Consider the following 17,084-nt stretch of genomic DNA (forward strand, 5'->3'; position numbering starts at 1 on the left):
GTTCGCGGTAACTCTCCGGTCAGCGGCTTCTCTCGGCTCCAGGCCGCGTCCACGGCTCGTCTCCCGGCTGAGCTGCTGTGTGAGGGTCTGGGGTCGGGCCTCAGCTCTTTGTGTCCGCCGCCATGCACCGAATCCAGCAGGAAAAGACGGGACTCCAGACTACACCCAGTCCGCTACTGCGCAGGTCCGAGGCGCAGAGGACACTTCCGAGTCAGCTGTGGGCCAGGAGCCCAGGGCCCGGGGCCACAGCGGCGCAGCCCCGCCCTGTCTCACCGCTCAACCAATCTTTAGTGCACGCGAATCGAACACCAATTAATCGATCATTTTGTTCCCTTGCAGTCTGGAGACCGGTCCCTGAAGAGGTCTGGGGTCCACCTGCATTAATGACCTTGAGATCATCCTGTAAACCAAACGTTTAAAGCCACTTCACGCACATTACACAACACAGACCGATTTGAGGAAAGTTTGAGATGATGACAGCATCTCCTCCTTCTGACTGAGTGAACAACATCTGGCACTAAGCATCTCTCCTGCGTGACTCAGCGAGACGACTCTCACACATTACTGCACAGCTTCATGTCTCCTTTTCACCACTTTTTTATTTATCCGTTAGTTTTTCTTCCTCGTGTTTCCTGTAAAATGCTGCTTACGTTCACTTCTGCAGACTCAAATCTGAGAACTGAATCTGCACCAGGAGGCTGCAGAGTGATCTCATAACTGTGTGTGTGCTTCAGTTAGTGTTTATCTCCTGCAGGTTTGTGTTGCTTATGTACAAAAATAAAAAAGAGAATAATGCAGTAAAGACACAACATAGTAAACGCATCTCAAACTGAGCTCAATAAAATAAAATAAAATAAACTAGATGTTACAGCTGTGTTGGCTTTTCCTCTGCACTTTTGAACGTCATCAGAGGAAATAAAGAGATGATGAAGAACAGACAGAAACGAGTTCACAAAGTGTTAATTTACACACAGTTCAGCTCTGATTAGATCTTCAGCACCTATCAGAGCATTTTCACACCAGCGCCACAGGTCAGAGGTTAAAGGTGAAACTGTGTGTGTGAAGCATCCAGTTAAACTGACCCCACAAACAGATTAAAGTCACACAGGAGTTTATCTATCAATGCACACGTACACTTATCAGAATGAGTCTGACACTGATGTGATCTCAACATTTACTGTTTTGAAGTGAGACACAAAAACAAAATTACCCAAAATAAAAAGTGTGGTATCTCCAGCAGAGCTTTGTGCCCAAACGTGCAGAAAAAGCCTTGAAAACAACATTTAAACAGTTCAGTGAGATGAGAATGTGATCGACCTTAAATCCTCAGAAAATTGTACAGAGTCTGGTTGGTGGGGTTCTGCTCTGGGACTCCAGACTCCTGACCTCAGTGTTTCTAAAGTCCTGGCTTGGCCCTGTAAAATCCACTTTAAAGCTTTTTTTTCTGGAGCTTTCAAGCACATCTCATGGTCTTCAACCTCACCACTACTGCTCATTCTGTCCTAACTTCTAATTAGTGAATTTATCATCATCAATGTTGATATTTGATCAATTTGTTGTTTAGTCAGTTGTATTTTTAAAATTCCAGCTGTTGCCTGGGCTCCTCCATTTAAAGCTGAGGGCCCCTCTGCAGGATGGGGCCCCCAGAAGATGTGGTAATACAGGACCTACCAACTAGTTAATAAAATTATCACACCCCTGAGGGTCTGTGGCCCACGTCTTCCTGTTGGTAATCCAGGAGTTCAGTTTAAATGTAGTTTAAATAAACTGGAAAGGAAATCTGAAGTCTGTGTGAGTCAGACGGCGCCTCCTGCTGGAGTTAGTTCAACAAACTGAAATCACAAACTTTAAATCATAAATAAACATTTTTGATATTTATTTACTTACATTATATTTCGTTCTACATTATTCAACCACATTCATATTTATATTTCTAAAAACTAATTTTACTGCAGCTGAGTTCTGAAAGTGGATTTAAATGATTTGGCATAAATAAGGACTTACAGTTAAAAGAAACGTGTAAATGAAGTTTTTCTCTGACTTTGATAAAAGTGAGCGAATCCTGAAAACTTTTATCCTCAGTTTACTTGTGATGTATGGAAGCCTGAAGCTGCCAATATTAAAATATATCATTAAATCAAAGTGAAATTCAATTTTGTTTGTGTGGACATTTTACATATTAAATAAGTTATGTCAGTTCAAAATTTATATCAGATTTTCATTTTTATATTTGAAAACACATGATTACAGCGAAAGTGAAAACTGACATGAAAAACTCAGAGGCAGATAATTTACAATACAAACAAAAATGTGTCACAATTATAATGAAATAAAAATAAATTGCAGACTGGATCTTTGCATTCTGGATCTTCATCTACACCTGCTGCACTTTTCTCAGAATTTGGTAGTTCACGATAGAATAAAACTTTATTGATAGAAAGAAAAAAATACTGAGCTGCAGGATCAGCATCAAATATCATTTATTGATGATCAACAGTTACAAATGATCAATAGACAAACACAGTTCACCAAAGTAACATCAAGAGGATCACGGTGAATCTCCTCACATATTCAAACAGGTTCAGAAGCTCATAGACTTTTCTGTTGATTTTAACAGCTGAGTTAAGAAGAGATGAGTTTTCACTGGGTTTTCTACACCTTTCCAGCACTGAACTGACTGACTTACTCTGAAGGTCAGCATCATCATCATCATCATCATCCTCACTGACCTGTGCCCGGACACAACTTTACAAGAAAACCAGATCACATTGACTTTTTTCATAATTTAAGGAGAAATCGATGAAGATGAAATGATATCATCATGCTGCCAGGATGTTAGTAACCTCCTCTGTACCCTCCTCCTCCACCTCCTCCTCTGTATCCTCCTCCACCTCCTCTGTAGCCCCCACCTCCACCATAACCTCCTCCTCCTCCTCCATATCCACCACCTCCTCTGTATCCTCCTCCACCTCTGTAACCCCCACCTCCCCTGTATCCTCCTCCTCCGTATCCTCCTCCACCTCTGTAACCCCCACCTCCCCTGTATCCTCCTCCTCCATATCCTCCTCCACCTCTGTAACCTCCGCCTCCTCCGCCTCCTCCTCCTCTGTATCCCCCTCCTCCCTGGTAGCCTCCTCCACCTCCTCCATCGAAGCGTCCCATCTTCGGAGGTCGAGGACCATCTCCCATCCTGTGCAGAGACGACAGGAGTGAAACCAGCTGCTTCTCTAAGCGTGTGTGTGTGTGTGTGTGTGTGTGTGTGTGTGTGTGTGTGTGTGTGTGTGTGTGTGTGTGTGTGTGTGTGTGTGTGTGTGTGTGTCACCTCTGGGTGCTGCTCATCATGTTGATTCCAGCTGCTGACGGTTTGGAGATGTGTCTGATGAGGTTGAGGAGCCGCTCGTTGCTCTGGTCCATCTGCCTAACGTACTCCGGGTCTTTCGTCACCTCCACCACCAGGGCCTCCAGTCCGGCCCGCAGAGCCACGACCCCCCCCGCCACCTCGTGAGGAATCCTCAGTTTGATCCTGGAGCCGTGGAGGTGAGAGGAGACGCTCAGTGTGGAGGCATCACCTGTCTCAGGTTGCGTTGTTGTCGTCAGACAGAAAAACATGGAGCCGAGTTCTGGAGAAAATTGAAATCTGTGCCTTTCCCAGCTCTGATCAGTCTGCAGTGATTAATCGATTAGTCAGTGATCTGATGATAAGTTATTAACAAAATCAAAGACATTTTTCAGACATGAACTTTTGCTGCTTTTAACCTGAGAACATTTGGAGTTTCTCAAAATAAAATGTTACTAAACTTTTAACAGTAAAGAGAAAAAGGCTCCAGTGACTGTTCCACAATTTATTTTATATCCATTATTATCACTGATGCATTTTACTGCTGGTTTGAACTGTTTTGTATCAAACTGTCAGTAAAGATTAGTTTGATTATTGATTAATCCCCTGACTGTTTTATTGATTAATCAACTGATTGTGTGGTTTGTTGTACAACTCTTTAAGTGACACCTGGACAACACCTGGTTTCTCCAAACAACAGTCCAAACCTCAACATCATTACCATCATTAACATTATTAACATTATTAAGGTTATTAAGGTTGTTAACAGCAGCAAACCTCCAGATTTGTTTTGGTTTGACGATGATCTGTCAATCAGCTGATGTTTTTGCTCGACATGTTTTTACATGTTGAGCAGTGTGTAAATGTTTATTCTGTAACGTAACAGCTGCAGTAAAAAGAGTAGACACTGATCTCATTCTGTCACAGTGTGTGTGGACATGAAAAAAACGATCAATCCATCAGCTGATCAGATCATCACACACACACACACACACACACACACACACACACACACAGATGATACATCAGGGAGAATCAAGGGTTCAGTATCTTGGCCAAGGACACTTTGACACATGGATGTGAGGAGACGGGAATCGAACCCCTGACCCTCCGGTTGGCGGACAACTTGCTCTCCCTCCTGATGAGAACATGATTGGTATCAGGCCTGTGTGTGTGTGTGTGTGTGGACTCACCAGTCGTCCAGCTCCACCACGTCTCCATTGGAGCTGATCTTCTTGCAGGCGAACAGCAGCAGCTGCAGCGGACTGACCAGAGTCATACCTTTAGCCGAGATCGCTCGGGTCCGAATCTGAAAACACGACACGACATCATGAGTTACAGAGCAACAGCCAACACTTTGTCTTCCTGCTCATCAGTCTCAGGACATCGTGGTTTTTTACTATGATTAAAAAGATGATTTTTAAAGGCGTCAAACATCAGACTCCCTGTTGATACTTTGATCTTTTCTGTTTGAATTCTCCATGTTTTATGTGAGTATGTTTTACATTATGTGACATCACTGTCCAGATAGAAACATCAGACTGAGCTGATGCGTCAACGTCTATAAAACACAGCAGATTTCAGCTTTGTTGTGACATCACAAAGTTCCAGAAGTCCTGACGGCTGGTTTTAAGGCTCAGTTTCTGAATACAGGCTGTGTGCATTTCTCTGTGGACTGAGGCTTTGATACTTTCACAGTATTAATATAGAACCTAGACCTGCTTTATAATCACAAACACATGGACATCTACCTTTAGACTGGATGGAGCTTCAAGTTAATGACACTGAGATACCTGCTGACGTGTCTGTTTGTGGGGCCCTTTAAATAAAGTTTGTCCAGCTGTCTATTTCATCTATTTCATCTACATCAGAGCACAAACCATCTTCAACAGCGTTCTCATAATTATAAACATAAAAAAAAAAGAGTATCAATGGTAAGAGTTTGCTGCTTGTTCATGAAACTGAAGGTTAAAGGTCAGCAGTGAGGACGACTCCTGCTTACCTTCTCACTGAAGACGAAGAACGGGGAGGGGTAGGTCATGTCGTGGCTGCTGAACGGACAGTTGACGGAGGACTTGTGGATGAGGGCGTTGCGTCCCTCGGTGGTCAGGATCTTCCTCTTCTCTTTGTGGTAGCAGACGTTGGGGTACGAGCCGAAGGTGAGCAGAGAAACCACCACGTCCAGGTTGTTGTCTGGTCCGACCGTGTTGAACATCTGAGTCAACAGACACTCTGACAGGGAGGGGGGGGACCACTGAGATCATTCTGTCATTAAACATCAAGCTTTTCTAATAACTGTGGAGAGAACAGTTCAAATCTGAGGTCAAAGGTCACTGGAGTCTGTTTCCACGAGTCAGAGCAGCTTCGAGCTTCATGAAGGTTTTCAGTAGTTCATTTAAAACGTGACCTTTTCATACGTGAGGATTTATGGGCCACGTTGTCTGAAGGAAGCAGTGTTAGTGTGAATAAAGACCAGAGGTGTTTCTACAGAACATTATGATGTCACAGTGAAGTCGATCTTTGACCTTTTGGATATAAAATGTCATCATATTATGACATTTGAGTTAAATTGTGTCATAATTATTTTATGAATTCACAAGCTATGGCTGAAACCGTGTTTTGTGAGGTCACTGTGACCTCTGACACCAATTTCTAATCACTAATCTAATCTAATTACTGAGAGGTGACATTCAGGAGGAGACGACCTGAAGACATCACACCTCAGGTCCTGACAGTCAGCGACGCAGAAAAAACAGAAACTAAATTCAAACTCAAAGATTTTTGGACGATGACGTTCATGAGAATCTAAAATACTTTCTGACTTATAAGAGTGAGGTTAATTCACATTGTTCTCTGAATGTTTCTGATCCACTTCCTCCCTCAAACACTGGTCGAGATTTTCTTTCTCTAACCACAGGGGATCTGTGGTGCGTTCAGGTACCTTCAGGGAATCCAGAGTTGACCAGGATCTCCTTCAGCTGGACTTTGGCCTCCCAGGTCATCCTCAGAGTGGACATGTTGAGACGTTTGTGTTCACAGAAACGACTTTCTGCCTCCTCGCCGTTAACCCTGAACACCAACACCAGAGGAGGCGAGCGTCATCGACAGATACCCATCAATCACAACACCAGACCACGCCCCCTGTAAGCGCTCGGACCCACCTGACGTCGTCCCAGGCCTGGAACACAGACAGCAGAGCCACGTGGTCCGAGAAACGGCTGCCGGCAAAGTTTCTGTGCACGAAGCCGAGACGTTTTCCCTCGCTGATGAACGGCTCTGGGAAACAGGAGGCGGCTGAGATGGTGCACATCGCATCTCCAACACTGGAGGGAAACACAGAGGTACAGTGTGCTGACATCATCCAGAGACCCCGCCCCCTCAGTAACACACAGCCGTCAGTACAGTGAAGGAGAGACTGACTGGAAGATGCAGCCCATGATCATCATCTTCCCCAGTCGAGGTTCAATGGGCAGACGAGCCAGAATCCGTCCCAGAGGGGTGAGCTCATCGTTAGTGTCCAGAGCATCCAGCTCTGCAACACACACACACACACACACACACACAGGTTGGAATCCATGTTAAACTGAGCAGAGGCAGCTCGTTACATTAAACACAGTCTGTTACTCTGTGTGTGTGTGTGTGTGTGTGTTGTACCTCTCAGCGTGTGTTCAGCCTCGATGACGGCGTCCAGCGGCGGCGGCTCAATGGCCTTGGACAGGAAGTGTCCGATGGCTCCGAGTCGCAGCAGTTTGATGCTCAGAGCAACTTCGTGCAGCGGAGTCCTGAAGATCTCTGGGGTCATGTGAGTCTCAAGTCTGTGGAGACACAAAACACACACACACACACAAGTGAACACGAGCTGACGGACCAATCAGAGCAGCACAGCTTGTGTAGACTGAGGGCATTTCAGGACGCCACTGGAGGAGCCACACCTCTCGAAGCGGGCATGGCTGCAGAGGTGGAAGCAGAACCCGGGGCGGACTCGACCGGCTCGGCCTTTCCTCTGCTCCAGGTTGGTCTTGGAGGCCCAGACTGTGGCGTAGTTGGTCATGTTGTTGTGGGAGGTGAAGAGCTTCACCTTCTGCCTGTGGAGACAGCGAGCACAAAGTGATGATGCTGCACGATGTCCATGCAGCAGGAAGTGAAGCGTGACGGCCGACACTCAGCAGATCAGACTGACTTGCAGGAGTCGATGACGTAGACGACGTCGTTGATGGTGATGCTCGTCTCTGCGATGTTGGTGGACAGAATCACCTGCAACATCAGGCCGCAGGTTAAACTCAACAACATCTGACTGAAGACAGACGACAGCTCAACATCACCCTGAAATAACAAACCTGGACCTGTCTCAGACAGGAGGTGTCAGAATATTTCTGTCTGTTCTTTTACAGGTTTTCAGTTTTCTGTCATTTATGTTCTCTCTCACTTTAATAAAAACAGATGTAATCTCGTCATGTAGTCACAGTCTTGTCTCTAAAATGAAGAGACATTTCAGTGTTTTTACCTTCCTGATGTTGTCAGGAACCGGCTCAAACACCCTCCTCTGCTCCTCTCGGGGGATCTGAGAGTGGAGCGGCAGGATCTGGTACCGGTTACTTCCTGGAAACAAATACACAAAAAGCCTTCAGCCTGACTGGGCTCAGTCTGAATTATTTCATCTCAAACATTCTTGTTCATGTCGTCTCAACCAGGTTGTCGCAAAGACGAATCTCACAGAAGAATGAGTTTAGGTTTCAAGGTCCACATCAGTGGTTCTGCATCTTTCATCCACTTCATTATAATCACACAGAGTTCACACGTCGCAGCAGATGTTTACATGTGTTTTCCTACAAGTTCACGTACGGACTGATCTGCATTCATCTCTGTGTGATATGAAAAACTGGGAGCTGTAAGCTGGGAGGTGGGAAGTGGGAGCTGTGAGCTGGGAGCTGTGAGGTGGGAGGTGCATACCGAAGTGTGGGTTGGTCTCCAGGTGTCTCTGCATGGAGTAGATGAGGTTCCAGCCGGGCAGGAAGACGAGCACGGCTCCGGCCACCTGCAGTGTCTCGATGTACTTGAGAAGAGCCTCGACCAGCTCGAAGGACGTCTCCTTCTCGTTGATCTGAGCCATCGAACGCTTCGTCTCTACCGTGTACTCCGGCCCACAGATCACGTTACAGTTGGTCTGCAGACACGGTGACAACACCAGCTCAAAACCAGCTCCACACTGATGAGAATTAAACCTCCTCAATAAACAGTCTGTTCTGACGTCTTACATCATCGTCTCCTCCCTCCTCGTCTTTCTCCTTCTTCTTTCGGTCCATTGGTGGAGGGACGAAGTTGGTCATCTGGATGCAGTCCTCCAGGAAATACTCTGCAAACAAGGAGATGTGTGAATTGTGCAAAACTTCAGTCATTAACGTTAAAAAAGTGATTTCATTTTTCATTCATGCTCTGTGGCTCCAGCTGTAGATTCATTTTATCATAACAAAATGTAAAGTCCCGCCCACCTGGACCCACCATCCAACCTACAGGATTTAGTTTCTCTGAGTTTTTACCTGAAATCTTCGATATTTTTATTGGATCACTCAGAAAACAGTCAGCCAATCAGAAGAGAGGCTGTGATCCTCTCCTCTGATTGGCTGACTGACCTGATGTTACTAGAGCACCAGAGAGAACCTGAGAGAGGAGATGTAAAACTACACTGAGATGGTTTTTGTTCTTAAAGCACAAATGTATCTTCTGATGGAGATCAACACTTCAGATAAACCACAGAAGAAGAGTAAAACGTGGAGCTTTAAACTGTTGCCTCTCACTGAGTCACTTCTTCCCTCACAAAATGATCACAAATCGCACAGACTCAGTTTCAGCCTCTACACTTTAGTCTTGAAAAGCAGCCACTGAGCCGGAGGTGAGCCCAGGACCCGGACCTCTGTACAGACAGGTGAGTGAGGTCAGAGGCACCTTGAACAGGGAAGGTTCGTCCGAACACCTCGATGATGGGACAGTTGAAGAAGTATTCTCTGAACATGGCGGTGTCTATGGTGGCTGACATGAGGATGATGCGGACCTCCGGGTAGGCCTGAACCACGTCTCTGAGGACCACCATCAGGAAGTCCGTCTGCACAGACACAAAGAGGGAAGGAGGGTCAAAGAACGCAGGACATGACTCGACTGTTTCAATGTTAACCTCTGAAACTGAGCTAGACAGAGACTCCAGTGAGGACTGCTGGTCCTGCTGGTCCCTGCTGGTCCCTGGACTCGTGGTGTCACATGAACAGGAGTGAGGCGGATCAGTGGGTGAGTGAACTCACGTTGATGTCTCTCTCATGGATCTCATCCACGATGACGTGACTGATGCCTCTGATTCCTGCTTCGAGCTTCCGCAGCAAAACACCTGAAACGTCAAATACACTCGTCAACGTCATAACTGAGCTCAGTCGTACTCAGTTTAAGTCTCTTCGGTCTGTTCTCGTACCGACGGTGCAGAACAGGATGCTGGCGTGAGGTCGAGGGAGGACGGACTCGAAGCGGACGCTGTAGCCGCAGCTCTTCCCCAGGTCCTCCCCTCTCTCGTAGGCCACTCTCTCGGCCACGGACACAGCGCTGATCCGTCTGGGCTGCAGAGAGAAGAATATACACATCACCAGGCTGAAGGCTTTTAGAGGATGGACAATGAAGATCATAAAGAGTTGGATGCTGAGCGTTACCTGGGTGACCACGATGTTGCAGTCGGACGCTCGGCCTCCCTTGATGAAGCGGTCTAGGATGTACTGAGGAACCTGGGTGGTTTTACCGCAGCCCGTCGCTCCTCTGATGATCACCACGGAGCTCTGGTCGATGGCCGCCATGATCTCCTCCTCGAACTGTTTGACGGGCAGCTGATCGCGCTCCATCAGCATCTGAACCACAGAGATGCTTCCTGCGTTACTCGTCAATACTGGGTCAGGTGTTTGGGGTTTTAAAACACCTGGTCTCAAACCCAGAAATTCACCAGGACAGAAACTGGTCCATCCAGTCCAGTGAGTTGAGGCTGAATGAACTGACTGACCTTCTGCAGGTTGTCGTCATGTTCCAGCTGGTAGATCAGCTCATCGTGCAGGTCGCCGCTGATTTGCTCCGGAGTGCACTGGAAAAATAAAAGAGGTCAGGAGATCCCACTCAACGTAGAGCAGTTATCAGGGAGGTAGCTGGTCCATGATGATGATGATGATGATGAACTGAAAAACACTCCTCACAGACGCATCGGGACCCCACTGCCCCCCCCCCTCTTTCTCTGACACTTTTAACACTTTCTCTGACACTTAAAAGCTTTTAATGTGAAAAACCTTCAGCAGAATAGGGGAAACTACGATCACCTCCACCAACCAGCAAAGTTCCAGGAAACATGGTCACAGTCTCCTTCCCTCAGGGTGTCACTCTTAACACAAACCTGGACAAATGAACCACATCACATCCTTCTGACAGGAAGCCTGAACAGGTGACCCAACACCTGCTGCTCTGAGTCTGTACTGGGAGTTTATCTGTAATCAATACAAAACTGAATATCTGCCAATAAATATCAATAAACCAATAACTGATCTTCATGAAATAAGCAGAGTAAACTTTCTTCTTCAAGCTCTCAGGGTTTTAAAGTCTCAGAACAAAGACTCACAAAGGCCAGAGGTCCTTCGTCGATGTTGCTGCTGGTCCAGGGGTTCCAGTTCACCTGAGGTGGTGACCAGGGGACGACGCCGGCTCCGCTCTGCCGCTGCGACGGCTCGAATGTGGCCATCTTCCCCTGAACCAGAGACACCGAGGTGCTGGGGTCTGCAGGCTGAACGGGACAATCGGGGCACAGGTACCGGGTCAGACACGCTGCGTTAGCTGAGGTGGTCTCTGCTGAATCACTGTGTCAGGTGTCAGGTGACTCACCGGCAGGGGGATGTGGACTCCGAGCTCCTGGACCACACTGGCCAGCTGCTGCTGGAGGTCTGGAGACACGCTGACCTCAAACGCCTCCAACTGGACACACAAAGACACACGAAGACACACACGCAGTCAAACTGGTGGTTTTTCTTAGTCATGAAGCAGATGTGTAGAAAGCTCAGCTACCGTACAGTTTCTCCCTCCTTCTTCTTGGTGACTCCGGAGTACGCCTCGATGACCCCCAGGTGATAGAGCTGCCGGATCAGGGAGAGAGCGCATGACTGAGCCGCCAGCTTCTTGTTGGAGCCGTGCTCTCGAGCCGTGATCCCTGCAGAACACGGAGCAGAGAGGAGGACGTGACCCAGACGCTCCTGACCTCACTGTCTGGTGATCTGGAAACGTTTGTGTTATTCTACAGGTCAGATTTCTATCGACCACTGCTGTGAGGTCACAGACCGACCTACAGCCACTGGGGACGACGCCTCGATAAAGGGCTGGACACTGCTGACACTGGGCTGGACGCTGAGAGCCGTGGACCAGCCAGATACTGGTTTTGACCTGGACTCGTTTTAAACATTAAACACTGACATCATTTAGAGAGAGCTGTTTCTTACTTCTGCCGAGCTGCCTCACAAACAGCTGCATCTCTGCGATGAAGCTCCTGCAGAGACAAACACAAACATCACACCTTCACTTCCTCTGAGCTTTTCAAGCTAAAAGCCTTGAGCAGAAGCTGCGCTGACGTGATGAACTCACCTGCCATCTTCTCAGGAGGAAGCCTGTGTGTTTTTCTGCCGGACTTAGGATTAACAAACACCAATCAACAGCTCTGATTGTGGTTTCTCCCGGCTGCTCTCGGCCCTGTGGTGAACAGTGACACCAGAAATCACAACCAGACTCCGCCCTGAGCTGCACCCATGGGACAGCTTTAGTGCACCTAAACGCTGTCCCATGTCTTCCTTCAGTGTGGCTGTGAGTTCTGGCGTCACCTCGGCGTTCACGCTCCAAACTTCACCACCTGACGTCTCACAAGCTGAACGTTGATCATTGTTTAACAGAATCAGACACAAGTTGTTTTCTTCCATCTATTGATTAATCGATCGATCGATCAATCAATCAATCAATCGGCTGACGGGGGAAAAGTCTTTCGTAATTTGAGACTTTAATTGTTTCTGTAGAAACAAAAACTAAAGTTCTAGGTTGTCGTGTTTTCAGGGGCCGCCTCCTTCAGATGACACATCTACAAAGGTGTGGCCCTTTGTAGCCGACAGCCTGGTCTGCTTTCATTACCTGCACGCAATGAATCTTGGGATAGGTTGGCCCAGGTTGCCCAGGAAAAGAAGGGACCTTTGAAAGGGGCGGCCTAGTCGCACTGCTGTGACACAATCAGTCTTCAAATGAAGGATGTGGCCCCTGATTAGGACGAAGCCTCTGGCTCAGGAAAAGACCAGCGTTTCCATCACCTGCAGGCCACCGTAGATCCTCCTACACCACTGAGGGGGAGGAGTGAGGGGAGGGGTATTCAGTTAGTTGCAATTTGCAGCCTCACCACTAGATGCCACTAACACAGTTATCAGTTTTTTTTCCTGTGAGTTTGTCATCAAAATGACAATCAGGAAGAAATCAGACACCTGAAGATGACCTTGGTATCTGCAATTTAAATTTGAAAACAGCTCAGTGTCTGTTCAGGTTCCTCCTTTGAACCAGGATCCAGCTGGTGTGTGGGTCCAGGTCTCAGCCTGCTCTCTGCTCTGCTGTCAGTGTGAACAGTGTGTTAGACGCTGTGAGATCTCTCTGGTGTAGCCGACACACTCCGGAGGTCTCTGGGTTCACAGCAGTCCAGCAGAAAAACACACGGGAACATCCTGAGCTCCGAGTTTCAACACACACACACACAGACACACAGAGACACACACACACACACACACACAGAGACACACACACACACACACGCGCAGGAATATTATGCCTCTGAGCTTCCTGATCCAGACCTGTTGTGGTCTGGTCCCACTTGGCTGTATTTATACTCAGCGCTGGTTTTCTCCTTCTGGAAGAACTGGTTCAGTCGGGCCTTGGCGTTCTCCAGGGTCCAGTTACCGTGGAGACTAGCGTTCAGGTCCACCTCCTCCGACTCCAGAGTCTGTGAAAAACATCACGACAGAGAAAGGGGGGCGGTTTGATCAGTTGAGACCTCGGCTGTCTCAGGATTTACTTTGCTGGATTTCAACAGGAAGTCTTACCGCCTGTGCTTCCTGTTCGTCTCTCTTGGCGTAGTACTCCTTCAGGTTGGCTCCTCGGTCCCACTGAGCTCCTCCTGCTGCTCCTCCTCTTCCTCCTCCCCACCCAGAGTTTCCTCCTCCTGAGTAACCCAGTCCAGTCACTCCTGGAACCGGCCCAGAGACTCCCTCCTCAACTGACACCACCACAGAAGAAGAGCGATGATCAGTGTCCCTGAATGCCTGCTGCCACACGTCAGGGTTCAGTGTGCTGAACTCCCCAGTTACAGAAATGACTGATTCGTTACCTTTCTCTGCTTTCACTACAAGGTGAGGTGGCAGAGGACCACTAGGGGGCAGGTTTCCGAAGCCGCCGTCTCCTCCTCCTCCTCCTCCTCCTCCTCCATCCGGCTGATCACAGTCTGGAGCGCTCACCTGGTGACACAAGACTCAGATTCAGCCTCTGAATAAGTTACTGTAACAGAGCTCTTCAGCTCTTGGGCAGGTTCCTGTCCGAGCTGCACACTTCATACGTCCAGCTCCTGGATCTTCTTCAGATCTGACATAAAACCAGTTGATCAGTTTTAGTCTCATCATTTGCAGAACAATTACCCCCAGAGCTGGGACCTCTGCTGCGCTCATTTCCCCAACTCGGACCAGGTAGTTGACAAAGTCCCGGGCGGCGTTGGTCTGAGCGTCCTTCTTGTTGGTGGAGTTCCCCATCCCGATGTAGTTGAAGCCATCAACTCGGACCTGGATGGAGTTCAGGGTTAGAACGAGAAACACAGAGTTTCACAGAGGTGAGAACAGAAGGTAACAGAACACACTCACCTCACACAGAAACTTCTGCCTGTTTTTGTTCCCTGCAGCTCGGATGTCGTAGTTGGGAGTCAGCTTCTTCTTCCCACACCAGGCATACAAGAAGTTCTTGATGTCCGCCATGGCGGGCTGACGGGTGGGGGCGTTTCCTCCTCTGTAGACTTCTGATTCTGCAAAATCCAGGAGTAACCTGCGTCATTCAGTAACTGACCAACACCATCACACATTTTAACAGATGCTGCATGTCTCGCTGAATTATGTGTCACATGTTTCTGTGACAGAGCAGTTTCAGGTTAATGGGTACCAGGGAAAGTCAGATTAAAATGTGACTGATGATGGCAGCTTACATAACAGACACTAAGACAACAATTTAATGTGAATATTACTTGATTTTGATCCCTGTAAATTACTCCCAACCGACGAATGCCGTTGTTTACTATCAGAATCTGGACAAATAAATCGCAACCAAACTCTACTCAAAAATTAGCACATTTTCTTCCTGTCAGACCCGTCAACATATTCGACTTCGTTAATGTCGTGGTAAAAAAATCTTCAACTTAAATAAAATGTTCGTTACTGGATTTGGCATAGAAACAAGAACCGAGAGGGCTGATGACACAGGGATATTTCAGCAGGAAACCAAGGTGATTTGTAAACAGTCGTGAGTCGCATAGAGGGACCCTCACTCTAATTCCCGAGGTTTTTCCAGTGGAGTTTGGTTTACAGTTGTAGACGAACAATTAGAAACTACGGGGCCAAACAAATGTAATGCAGCAGTAAAATGGAGTTGAGGTATAATAAACACATGGAGTTAAAATAAGTTGAAAGTTAACATTAGCTGAATCAACCAGTGAAGCTCACCATGCTAACGTTAGCTTTCTGCTAACTAGCATTGAATTACTGTCTCTGCCGCCGACTCGGTGCATCACTGACATAAACAACCGGTAAAACGACCCGTTAACAAAGGCAAGAATCGGTTCGTTTCTCACAGTCACAGCAGTGAAGGTAGAAAACTGTCCGGACTCCAGACCCACGGCTCACCGGTGATTTGTTACCGTCCTGTCACCGCTCACCGCCGGTTTCCCGCCGCTGCAGCGCCGCCCTCTGGTCCGGAGACACGGACCAAGAGCTGCATGACAACAAATACAAAACGTGTCAGAGCTGCGTTTATTTATCACTTCAATTAAAAGCAGCAAAGAACATAAAGACTTTAATTAAGAGTTAAAGCTCCATATTTTAACTCCTGTGTTTTATCTGAAGCGTTGATCTCATGGATGTATTATAATCCATGTATTATAATGTATTATAATCCATGTATTATAATGTATTATAATGTATTATAATCCATGTATTATAATGTATTATAATGTATTATAATACATGTATTATAATGTATTATAATACATGTATTATAATACATTATAATCTGCCATCACATCACCTGGTCGTCACATGAGAGCAGGAGAAGAAGAAGACGTGGTGACGTCCACAGGACCTGTGTCAGGTGTTCCACACAGGAAGTGCTCACATTCATTCCTGCTCCTGTCAGACAGGAAGTGCCTGAACCCACCGCTGCAGCTGCTCAGAGTGTCTGCAGGTTTAGTACAATGGTAGCTTAAAACTCTCTCAGCTCTTTCTCATATTAACTAGACCCTCCAGAATAAAATGCACTTAGCCAAATGAATGTAATGTCGAGTCAGTGTTAGGGATAGTGGGGTAAATGGGGTAAATGGGGTAAACCAGCACCTCATCCACCCCGTGCTGTCTGAAGGAGGAGGTCCTGGTGGAGAGAGCGTCAGCCTGAGACAGATTCAAACCACTGTGTGTCACACCTGGAGGACTTGGCTCTGGGTCTACGACCTTCTTACACCTGAAACACCAGGGAAAGGTGTGTGAGTCTGGTCACACCGATGACTCACTGGATGAAAATCTGGACAGGTGAAGTATTTGAACTGGATTCAACTGTGTCAGGTTCTGGGGCCCCGTCATGGATGGTTCCCAGGTCTCACCTGAAACCTTCTCACCAAAGCTGTGCACAGGAAGCCACATCGTGAATCTGACCTTAACCGATCAAGCTGCCACAGAGCATGATGGGATGTGCAGTCCACCTGTGAGGAAGCGTCTGCGTTCATTACGAGTCTCCACTCATTCATTCAGGTCTCTCACGTCTGTCCATCTCTGATTGGCTGTTCCTGCTCTGATCAGTCAGCTGAGAGTGACGGCCTGACGGAGGCGTCTCATCGCTGTCACTCAGACAGAGTCATCCTCACAGGTGTGACGGACACAGGTCCAGACACACAGCTGATGTGTGTGTGGAGGAGTTTGCTGGGAAAAGTCTGGAATGGTTATCAATGAAAATATGTGGTTAAACACTTGAAAGATTAAACTTCTCATTTACAAGTTATACAATCAAGGAAGCTGATTTTAAGTTTATTCACACATTTCCAAAGATAATTCATGAAACTGTTCCAGATGTGAAACAAAAGAAGGAACATTTATGCATCTGTTCCTGATCTTCACTTCACTCCGTCACCACATCAGTTTGGACAACATTTCACTGAAACCCTTGTTTCTGTTCTTAAACAACCTGCCTGATTTACATCTATATAAAGAATAACAGAATATATTACGTACTTCTCTAATAGTGTGTACGAACTCAGTCTCGTCCAGCTTTGAAGACGTGTTTGGACCAAGCAGCTGAATTCTTTTGAGAGACTGACAGTGATGATATTTATGTTCTTGTCTTGTTTACTTTTCTAGACGTGACCAGTGATGAACCTGGACTGAGCCTCTGTAGATAAACAGTAGGTTCATTACATGATATT

The 17,084-nt window shown here is 47.0% G+C and overlaps 2 protein-coding genes across 7 annotated transcripts in view; both read right to left on the reverse strand.

The window, feature by feature from the left end:
- The window catches only part of lamc1 (laminin, gamma 1), a 49,058-nt gene extending 48,830 nt beyond the window's left edge, over nt 1–228 (reverse strand). Inside the window, exon 1 of the mRNA XM_071490191.1 lies at nt 1–228. This exon is cut by the window's left edge and continues 410 nt beyond it. The gene's annotated coding sequence lies outside the window, so the exon portion shown is untranslated.
- A 2,235-nt stretch (nt 229–2,463) lies between these two features.
- dhx9 (DEAH (Asp-Glu-Ala-His) box helicase 9) lies at nt 2,464–15,442 on the reverse strand. Of its 6 annotated transcripts, none has more exons than XM_071490200.1 (28): nt 15,301–15,442; nt 14,272–14,429; nt 14,053–14,193; nt 13,749–13,875; nt 13,465–13,637; nt 13,216–13,364; nt 11,839–11,885; nt 11,416–11,552; nt 11,231–11,320; nt 10,971–11,132; nt 10,368–10,445; nt 10,027–10,218; nt 9,795–9,936; nt 9,631–9,713; nt 9,281–9,437; nt 8,593–8,690; nt 8,288–8,501; nt 7,842–7,936; nt 7,518–7,591; nt 7,270–7,422; nt 6,992–7,152; nt 6,758–6,869; nt 6,499–6,660; nt 6,279–6,406; nt 5,340–5,569; nt 4,531–4,646; nt 3,323–3,523; nt 2,464–3,190 (listed from the first exon to the last, which is right to left on the reverse strand). In XM_071490200.1, exons 2-28 carry the CDS (start codon nt 14,380–14,382, stop codon nt 2,836–2,838), a joined length of 3,888 nt encoding a protein of 1,295 aa, XP_071346301.1. In that variant the 5' UTR covers nt 14,383–14,429; nt 15,301–15,442; the 3' UTR covers nt 2,464–2,835. The 6 variants fall into 6 exon arrangements, with proteins under 6 accessions (XP_071346301.1, XP_071346298.1, XP_071346300.1 ...); XM_071490197.1 differs by having other exon boundaries at nt 15,249–15,401; XM_071490199.1 differs by lacking the exon at nt 15,301–15,442 and adding an exon at nt 15,121–15,255.
- Nucleotides 15,443–17,084: the final 1,642 nt, after the last annotated feature.

Source organism: Trachinotus anak, unplaced genomic scaffold, assembly GCF_046630095.1.
Source record: "Trachinotus anak isolate AG129_WGS33_773 ecotype Australia unplaced genomic scaffold, CSIRO_AGI_Tana_v1 ptg000012l, whole genome shotgun sequence".
NCBI lineage: Eukaryota > Metazoa > Chordata > Actinopteri > Carangiformes > Carangidae > Trachinotus > Trachinotus anak.

Bases quoted from the DNA above. Each gene is read 5' to 3' on its own strand.
- dhx9 (XM_071490200.1), bottom strand. From the start codon at position 14,382: ATGGCGGACATCAAGAACTTCTTGTATGCCTGGTGTGGGAAGAAGAAG. The intron at 14,194-14,271 runs GTGAGTGTGTTC...AACTCCATCCAG, and splicing joins GGCAGAAGTTTCTGTGTGAG to GTCCGAGTTGATGGCTTCAA. The intron at 11,886-13,215 runs GTCTGGATCAGG...TTGTCTCTGCAG, and splicing joins GTGGGACCAGACCACAACAG to GAGCTTCATCGCAGAGATGC.